This window comes from Chionomys nivalis, chromosome 12, assembly GCF_950005125.1.
Source record: "Chionomys nivalis chromosome 12, mChiNiv1.1, whole genome shotgun sequence".
Lineage (NCBI taxonomy): Eukaryota > Metazoa > Chordata > Mammalia > Rodentia > Cricetidae > Chionomys > Chionomys nivalis.
In genome coordinates, this window is record NC_080097.1 from 73,080,946 (window position 1) to 73,091,715 (window position 10,770).

The window sequence follows — 10,770 nt, forward strand, 5'->3', positions numbered from 1 at the left end:
GAATTTGAGAAGTAGTGAAAGAGACATGGGAGATGTTAGGTGGAGGAGTGTGAGGAGGAAATAATGTAAACACAGTATTCATATTTAAATTTCAAGAAATAAATTTAAAAAGTCAAAATAAGACCTCACATCTTCTAGACACGACAGGATCATTGAAGTCATGAACTTATAGAAGCTGTGGTTGCCATTGCAAGACCTGAAGAAGATCAAGTTTATCAAAATTGGTGTATGAATGTGGTAGGGCCCATAAATTCCCTTCTAACTGAAGAGTATTTCACAATGATGGCTTTTCAAGAAGAGAGTCAGTTTCATTCAAGAGTATATCCTCTGGTGAACTTAACATTATCAAGATGATGTCTCCATAGCCATCATTATTATGAGCACCACAAATTGGATATAGAGAATTATGAAAAAATAAGAGGACACAAAGTTGGGAGGGAGTGTGAGAGGGCAGAGTAGATACAGTGAGAGTTATGGGGAGAAGTTCTCAAAACCTTTCCAAATTTGGCTGTACCCGTGTATCAAAGTAAAATTCTTTGTCTGTAGAGTTTGGACTACACAATCAAGTAGAGAAATGCATGCTGGAGGGTTCTGTTTATTGCACAGCAATATCCACAGTGCTGAAAAAGTGTCAAAAGCAGATTGCTCTGTTGCACACTACTGGCATTTGCTTTCTTTTGCAATTTTAAGATCTCTTATGTCTTATGATCAGACTACTTTGCTATTGAGTCTTCAAGGTTATAAGATATGTAAGTAGAAATTGCAAGAAAGTTGAAGGAGTAAGTTATTAATATAACAGTATAAACAACCAAGGCCAAAATTTAAATCTAGTCCCTCCCCTCTACACCCATGCTAAGTTGTCTACATCATGCCAAGTCTTACACGAAGTCCTGGTTGAAGGCATGCTTGGGTAACTAAAACCTTTGTCACTGAGGCACCATCAGGCTAAGACATTAAAACTGATAATAAACTGTTTTACATAGCATGGAAGCTCTGAAAGTGACTCTAGTGAGTATGCTAATTTTAGTCTTATTTTTCTCATCTAATTGAGATTTGATTCTTTCAACATAATTATATGTATTAATCATTCAATCACAGGAAAAATCCACCAAGAGGAAATCTCAATAATGAACATCTATGCCTCAAACACAAGGGCACTTTCCTAAGTAAAAGAAACACTTATAAAGCTTAAATCACACATTAATCCCTACACAATAATATTGGGAGACTTCAGGACTCCACTCTCACCTCTGGACCGATCAGTCAGACAGAAAATTAACAGACAAATAAGAAAACTAACAGATTTTATGAATCAAATGGACTTAACAGACACCTATAGAACACTCAATCTAAATGTAAAAGAATATACCTTCTTCTCAGCGCTACATTGAACCTTCTCAAAAATTGACCACATACTAGGTAACAAAGCAAACCTCAACAGATACAAAATATTGAAACAACCTCATGTATCTTATCAGATCACCATGATTTAAATTAGAATTCAACAGCAACACTAATTCCAGAGAGCTCACAAACACATGGAAATTAAACAATGCCTACCTGAATCACCAATGTGTAACAAAATAGATAAAGGAAAAAATTAAAGAGTTTCTAAAATACAATGAAAATGACCATACAACATACCCAAATTAATGGGACACAATGAAAGCAGTGTTAAGAAGAAAGTTCATAGCACTAAATGCCTACATAAAGAAGCTGGAAAAATTCTAGTGAGTTAACAGAACACCTCAGATTTCTAGAACAAAAAGAAGCAAACTTATCCATGAGGACCAGACAGCAGAAAATAACCAAATCGAGAGTTGAAATCAACAAAATAAAAACAAAGAAAACAATACAAGAATTAATGAGACAAAGAGTGGGTTCTTCAAGAAAACAAAAACAAATAGACAAACTTTTATCCAAACTAACCAAAAGGCAGAAAGAATATTCAAATGAACAAAATCAGAAATGAAATAGAAGCATAACAACAGACATGGAAGAAATCCAGAGAATCACTAGGTCATATTATGAAAACCTGTTCTACTCAAAATTGGAAAACTTAAAGGAAATGGAAAATTTTCTGGATAAATATCTCTTACCAAAATTAAATCAAAACCAGATAAGCAGATTAAATAGATCTATAACTACTAAAGAAATAGAAACAGTTATCAAAAGTTACCCAAGCAACAAAAGTCCCAAACCAGATGGTTTAATCACAGAATTCTACATGATTTTCAAAGAAGAACTAATACCAATACTCCTCAAATTGCTCCAAACAATAGAAACAGAAGGAAGATTGCCAAATTCTTTTTATAAGGTTACAATGACTCTGATACCCAAACCACACAAAAACATTATCAAGAAAGAAAATTATAGACCAATATCACTCGTGAACATTGATGCAAAAATACTCAATAAAGCCCTGCGGTGGTGGTGCACGCCTTTAATCCCAGCACTCGGGAGGGAGAGGCAGGCGGATCTCTGTGAGTTCGAGGCCAACCTGGTCTACAAGAACTAGTTCCAGGACAGGAACCAAAAGCTATGGAGAAACCCTGTCTCGATAATCCAAAAAGAAAAGAAAAAAAAAAGAGAGAGAGAAAAAAAGTACTCAATAAAATACTTGCAAACCAAATCCAAGAACACATCAGAAAAGTCATCCACCATGATAAAGTTGGCTTCATCCCAGATTTTCAGTAATGGTTCAACATACAAATATCTGTCAATGTAATCCACCATATAAATAAACTGAAAAATAAAACCCACATCTTCTCATTAAATACTGAAAATACCTTTGACAAAATACAACATTCCCTTATGATAAACGTATTGGAGAGAGCAGTGATAAAAGGAACATATGTAAAAACATTGAAGGCAATATGCAACAAGCCAACAGCAAACATCAAACTAAATGAAGAGATACTCAAAGTGATCCCACTGAAAACAGAAACAGGACAAGGTTGCCCACTCTCTCCATATCTGTTCAATATAGTACTAAAGATTATAGCTAAAGCAATAAGACAACAAAAGGAGATCAAAGGGATACAAATTGGAAAAGAAGAAGTCAAACTCTCACTATTTGCTGATGATATGATAGTTTGCATAAGTGAGCCCAAAAATTCTTCCAAGAAATTTCTACAACTCATAAACACTTTCAGTAATGTATCAGAATATAAGATTAACAACAACAACAAAAAAAAAAACAGTAGCCCTCCTTTACACATATGATAAATAGGCTGAGACTGAAATCAGAGAAGCATCATCCTTCACAACAGTCACATATAACATAAAATATCCCATAGTAACTCTAACCAAACAAGTGGTAGACCTGTATGACAAAAACTTCAAATCTTTGAAGATAGAAATTGAAGAAGACACCAGAAAATAGAAAGATCTTCCATGCTCTTGGGTAGGTGGAATTAACTAACAAAGTAAAAATTGCAACTTTACCAAAAGAAATCTACAGATTCAATGCAATACCCATAAAAATCCCAATAAAATTCATCACAGACCTTGAAAGAACAATACTCAACTTCATATGGAAAAGCAAAAAAACTCAGAATATCCAAAGTAATCTTATACAATAAAGGAACTTCTGGAGCTATCACAATCCCTGACTTCAAACTTTACTAAAGAGCTACAGTATTGAAAACAGTCTGGTATTAGCATAAAAACTGACAAAAGAACCAATGGAACCAAATCAAAGACCCAGATATCATCCACACACCTACGAACACCTGATTTTTGACAAAGAAGCAAAAAATATAAATGGAAAAAAGAAACATATTTAACAAATGGTGATGGCATAACTTGATAACAACATGTAGAGAAATAAAAAGTAGATCTATATCTATCACCATGCATAAAATTCAAGCCCAAATGGAACAAAGACCTCAGCATAAATCCAACCACACTGAACCTCATAGAAGAGAAAGTGGAAAGTACACTTGAACTCTTTGGCACAGGAGATCACTTCCTAAATATAACCCCAGTAGCACAGACACTGAGAGAAACAATTAAAAAATGGTGCCTCCTGAAAATGAAAAGCTTCTGTAAAGCAAAGGACATGGTCAACAAGACAAAAGCCGGCCTACAGAATGGGATAAGATCTTCACCAACCCCATATCATACAGAGGACTGATCTCTAAAATATACAAAGAACTCAAGAAATTTGTCATCAAAAGAACAAATAATCCAATAAAAAATGGGGCACAAACCTAAACAGAGAACTGTCAACCAAAAAATATTAAATGGCTGAAAGACAATTATGGAAATGATCAACACCCTTAGTCATCAGAAAATGCAAATCAAAACAAGTCTGAGATTTCATCTTACAGCTGTAAGAATGGCCAAGATCAAAAACACTGATGACACCTTATGCTGGAGAGGTTGTGGGATAAAGGGAACACTCCTGCATTGCTGGTGTGAATGCAAACTGGTACAGCCCCTTTGGATATCAGTATGGTGGATTTTCAGAAAATTAGGAAACAACCTTCCTCAAGATCCAGCAATACTACTTTTGAGTATATACCAAAAGGATGCTCAATCATACAAGGACATATGCGCAACTATGTTTATAGCAGCATTGTTTGTCATGGCCAGAACCTGGAAACAACCTACATGCCCTTTGACTGAAGAATGGATAAGGAAGATGTGGTACATTTACACAATGGAACACTACTGTACAGTAGAAAAAAATAATGACATCTTGAAATTTGTGGGCAAATGAATTGATTTAGAAAACATTATGTTAGGTGAGGTAACCCAAATCCAGAAAGACAAATGTCATATCTACTTACACATAAGTGGCTTTTAGACATAAAGCAAAGAAAAAACAGCCTACAATTTACAATCCCAGAGAACCTAAACAAAAAAGAGAGACATACATGGATCCAATCTACATGGGAAGTAGAAAAAGACAAGATCTCCTGATTAAATTGGGAGTATGGGGACTATAGGAGAGGTAGAAGAGGAAGAGAGAAGAAAGGAGGGGAGTGGATAAAAATATATGGTTCAACAAAAACAATAAAAAAGAATATTCACATGTGGGTCTCAAAGAATGATAGTTGGAGAAAACAAGTTAATTTTTCTTTTATTTTTTTGGAGCTGTGCATTTTAGTTATTGACAACATTATCATATGCTAAATTTTAGTTCAATGCATCTATTGCTTCTTGGGTTTCTCATTTGTAAAAGAGTATAATTGCCATGTTGACTTCTTTGGGGTTTTATTAAGGCATATGGCTATTTAATGGCAAAGTCAATATGAAAAAAATTAATTTCACAGTTTTTATATTATCACTGTAAAATCACAGTATGGTATCACACTTTTCATGTGTGTCATGACAAAGGCAATCATTGTGGAATGCAATTTTTGTAAGTAAAACTCACTAAGTCAAATGGCAATCTAAGTATTACATGTGTAAGCAGTAAGGGAACATTTTTGAATAAATGAAATAAATAAAATAAATCCAAGAGCAGAAATAAAATCCAAGAGCAGCTATTATCATATGTGGAAGAATCAATTTGACAGAAATGATTAACCACCAATAAATGACAAGTTTTCAGATTCCAGTATCTTCTGATTATAGACCAAGTAAATGGCATCAGAAGTAACAGGAACAGATTAACTTAGGTGAACTCCACACACTCAAACATATTCACAGTCCAAACCATAGTTTCTGTTATATTTCTTAAGTGGTGTGTCCACTTGAGGAACAAACAATACTATCAGTTGACGCTTAATTCTACTTTTTCTTGTTTTGTTTGCCCATTCTGTAAAAGAAAACTTACACTATAATGAAGATACAAAACACTGCTGATATTTATGTCTGTCTTCATTATGGATCACTCATCTGATTTATGGAAATTATTCTATGACATTTGATATTGTTATTGAGACATAACATTTCCTGTTTTCTATAATTTTAATAACTTTTAGCTAATTCTAATTCCATATACAAAAATGAATATTAAGCAAAATATTCATTGGTGCATATAATAATAGAAAGTTCTTCTGTCCTTGCATTTCTGGTCTCATTGAATGAAGCTTCAAAATAGTAACAGCCTATTTCTTATCATACACAAAGAGGTACAAAAGCCCTTTCAAAGGATGAAAATTATTTTTCTCTCAATTGGGCGTAGCATTTCTTCCATGAGCTCTTTAATCTTAATGGAGGCAGAGGTGTTTATGTGACAAATTTATAATATCTTATTTCAGAAATAATTGTTCATACAGCTTTATGGTGCCTTTGGACCTGCCTCAGCCAAACAAGATGTAGAAGCAAAACATATGATGAGTTCTTGGATTTATTTCTGGAAACAGTAAATTGATAAATAATGGGCAGTTTTAGTAACATGGCCATTAGATAACCCATAGAAAGAACTATTGGCTCTTATAAAGCTTCAGTAACATCTGAGGATTTATTTTTCAAGCAATATTAAGGCTTTGCTTACAAATTGCAAGATTCTGATCCAGGAATTGATGTTGCTCTTCATCTCTTTGGCTTGTCCAAAGAATCTGTTCATGTCCTTACCTGTTGTAATTCGTTTCTACATAATTAGATTACTTTGTACATAAAACCCAAGTGTTATAGGACCTGGTACTGAATAGTAACTCTGTGCTGGGACACATTGAAAACAAAATACACATTAAATTCGAGTCAGTACTTGGTATTCACAGAATGCTGTATTATGACAGAAACAAAACGAACACAGAACTAGAAAAAGCAGCAAGTATTGATCACTTTTATTTTGTTTGAAAAACTTATTTTATAAGGTGCATTTCTTTCTTTGCAAACAATAAATTTAGTTGACAGTTAGAAACCAAACACAGAAAAGTATATTTACAGTTCAATAAATGTCATTCACATAAAAGTCAGTCTTTTACTTTAAAACCATTATAATTTTTAAAGCAAGAAGATAAAACAATAGTAAAGAACAAAAGTAATTGAAAGAATATTAACTTTCATGAAATGAGCCAGGCGGTAGTGGTACACTCATTTAATCCCAGCACTCGGGAGGCAGAGACAGGGGGATCTCCATGAGATTGAGACCAGCCTGGTCTACAAGATCTAGTTCCAGGACTGGATCCAAAGCTCCAAAGTTACACAGAAACCCTGTCTCTAAAAAAATTTCATGCAATGTGTTCTCCCTATCAATCATACAGTAAGCCTTGAAATAGCTTCACACGATAATGACTATCTTTACAAATACCATCAATTCCACTTTGGAAATGTCCAGAGAAAAAACAAAAATGCTGCCAGTCCTGTAATTTTACTTTGTTTCTAGAAAAAGAACATTTCTAATCAGGGAAGAAACCTGTCCAGGTTTCAGATAGCGACTCCTCAGCTTTGACATAGCTGCTTTAACTTCTTTGTTTCTCAAAGTGTAGATAACTGGGTTTAATATGGGTGTAAAGATGGTGTAGAACACGGCAAGGACTTTGTCAACTGAATAGCTGCTAAAGGGCCACACATAGATGAAGATGCATGGTCCAAAGAAGAGTATGACAACGGTGATGTGAGCAGTTAGGGTGGAGCGGGCCTTGGCCATACTAGCAGAGGAGCGATTCCTAACTGTAATGAGAATCACAGTGTAGGAGACGACCAAGAGGAGAAATGAGCTCATGGAGAGAAAGCCACTATCTGCAACTATTAGTAAGCTGACAATGTAAGTGTCTATGCAAGCTAGCTTGGTCACCAGAGGAAGATCACAGAAAAAACTGTCCACCTGGTTAGGACCACAAAATGGCAAGTTAACAGTGAATGCCAACTGGCTAGTTGTGTGGATGAAACCCACACACCAGGAGATGATGACCAGAATAATACACACTCGGCGACTCATGACTGTCGTGTAGTGGAGAGGCTTACATATTGCAACATAGCGATCATAGGCCATGGATACAAGAAGTACCATCTCACCACCAGTAAACAGATGAACAAAAAAAATCTGAGCCAAACAGGCTTCAAACGAGATAGTTTTCCGTTCAGCCAGAAAGTCAGCAAGCATTTTGGGTGTAGCAAATGAGGCCACACATATATCTATAAAAGATAAGTTTGCAAGCAGAAAGTACATTGGGGTATGAAGTCGGGAATCTGAAGAAACTGTGAGGATAATGAGGAAGTTTCCCAGCAGAATTGCTAAGTAGAGCAGTGAAAATATGAGAAAGAGGAAAGGCTGGAGCTCCTTTGAACTTGACAAGCCCAACAGCACAAACTCTGTCACCCGAGAGTAATTTGTCTCATTCATTGACTTTGGAAGAGATTTGTCTTCAGTTGTCTGAGTAGAAACAGAAGAGAAATCAATCAATTAAATAAGTTTGTCATTCTTTTTCAATTATAGCTCATATTTCAAAGATTGTACTTTTTATGTTTTTATCCATGGAGTTATTCAAAATTGCATGACTACTGACATAAAATATTGCATAGTTCTAATTAGAGAACCTTGAAATCTTTTTTTTTTTTTACACTTTAGAGTTCTACTCAGCAGTAAAAAACAATGACATCTTGAATTTTGCATGCAAATAGATGGAAATAGGAAACACTATCCTGAGTGAGGTAACCCAGATTCAAAAAGATGAATATGGTATGTACTCACTCATAAGTAGATTCTAGCCATGCAGTGATTTTTAAATCTTCATAATATTATCAAACTCTCTCGTTATTCATTTTCTTTTTTTATTCTTTTTTAATTAATATTTCCACCTGCTCCCCATTTCCCATTTCCCTCCCCTCCTCCCAAATATTGTCCCCTCCCCCCACTCCCCTCCCCCTATCCCCACTCCTCTTCTACACCCCCCACACCATTCCCCCTCCCTCTCGATACTGAAGAGCAGTCCAAATTCTCTGCCCTGCGGGAAGACGAAGGTCTTCTATCTATGTCCAGGAAGGTGAGCGTCTAAACAGGCTAAGCTCCCACAAAGCCAGTTCATGTATTAGGATCGAAACCTAGTGCCATTGTCCTTGGCTTCTCATCAGCCTTCATTGTCCGCCACGCTCAGAGAGTCCAGTTTCAACCCATGCTTATTCAGTCCCAGACCAGCTGGCCTTGGTGGGCTCCCAATACCTTGAAATCTTAATTCACTTCCAAAAACAAACCCAGAGAATAACTTCTGTATTTCATGCCTCCAACTTGTCAGAACCCAACAAAGTATTAATTTGTGTTTTATCACTTGTACCATCAAAGCAAGCACACCAAGATATTCAGAAATGTTTAAGAAGTAGAACTTTAAAGCAGAGTATACTACAGAAAAATATATAACAGCTGATTTTTGATAAGGCATCCCTTTATCTGAACCTTTCATTTTTTTTAAAAAAAAAACAGCTTTGTTTTATTTTTCAGAATTTCCAACTCTTAGACTCCAGTCACAAAAACCCTTACAAGTAGGAAAGAAAATAACACAAGTAGAAACATTTTTCTGTGGTTTTGATATATACCCAAGAGGGAGAGTAAGTGTGAAAGAATCAGGAACTTTATAGGGCGCTATGACAGAGATATTTGTGAGTAGAGAATTTAAAATAGAGCATACAACCAACCATGCAAGTGAATCTAAGCACGAACCTGCCTCCAATAACTCCTCTGATTCTCCTGTAAAGTTGATTTCATCCACTATCTGTGCCTTCTGGAACTCTTGGGAAACTTTGGGAAATTCAAGAACCAAGTTTCTTAGCATCTGAAATAAAATCATAAAGAATAAGAACGCGAACTGCATTTCCCACAAAAGCCCTTTCTAATTTCCCCAGTTCATAAACCCAAAAGCACTGCTTCTTTCCAGGTCTACTGCTGGGCATTTGTATCTGCTTCTATAAGGCCCATATTATTGATCCCTTGATAATTTAGAGAAGTTAAATATTCAATTAATCAATTACTTCTTTGTCTGGCACATTGTATATTAGATAAAAAGTGCTAAAGCATTTTATTTGAAATAAATTGATTATCGATTAAAGCAAGAAATGATATGCCAGAATCATAACTGTATTACTGGACACCTCCAAATCACTGCCTGGGTCCTTTAACCTCTTACAGCTCATCATCCTTACATGTTAAATTGTTATCAGATTATCCTAAAATTTTATTAAATTTGCCTGTCAATTTATATTTTAGGGGAGGAGTCAATGATTTCAAAGAATACATAATCATTATTAAGTTACAGTGTATTGTCTTAGACTTATTCTAATTTAATTTAATCTAATAATCATTATTTAATAATTTCACATGGCCTGGCACAATTCAGACTAAAATGTGCTTCCAATTAGATGTGCTAACATATACTGATTTTAGTTCTTACAATATTTAAGGCTGAATTCAGGTCTCAGTATTAAATGGGCAGGGTGATCTTCAGTTCCCTGGTATAATGTATAAGTCTTTCTACAATACTATTACGAGGATGTATGAAATAATAGATGAAGTGAGGAAAACTATGCATTTTACAAGAGTCACAAAACTTTTTGTTTCGTGAATGTACCTTTCACCAACTTTTCAACATTTTTTTTCTTTGAGGTAGATAGGTATATCACATTGCTGGTACTGTACACATATTGATACATTGTCTTTGCATATATACAAAAACACTTAGTATGACATTAAATGGAAAATATGTAGTTGTTCTGTAATCTTCTGTAGTCATCAACAATTTAGTTACTATACAGCAATATAGACATGACATACCATTTAGTTTGGGGGGAAGAAAACAGAAATAAATTGAATGTAATCACAAAGGATTGCTTTCTAATAGATCAGATCTACTTGTATGTGAGGGTTGTAAGGAGCTAGGG

At 35.0% G+C, this 10,770-nt stretch overlaps 1 protein-coding gene across 1 annotated transcript; it reads right to left on the bottom strand.

The window, feature by feature from the left end:
* Positions 1-7,270: 7,270 nt before the first annotated feature.
* LOC130885017 (olfactory receptor 4K15) lies at positions 7,271-8,257 on the bottom strand. The gene has a single exon (XM_057786390.1). It carries the CDS (start codon positions 8,243-8,245, stop codon positions 7,271-7,273), a length of 975 nt encoding a protein of 324 aa, XP_057642373.1. The 5' UTR covers positions 8,246-8,257.
* Positions 8,258-10,770: the final 2,513 nt, after the last annotated feature.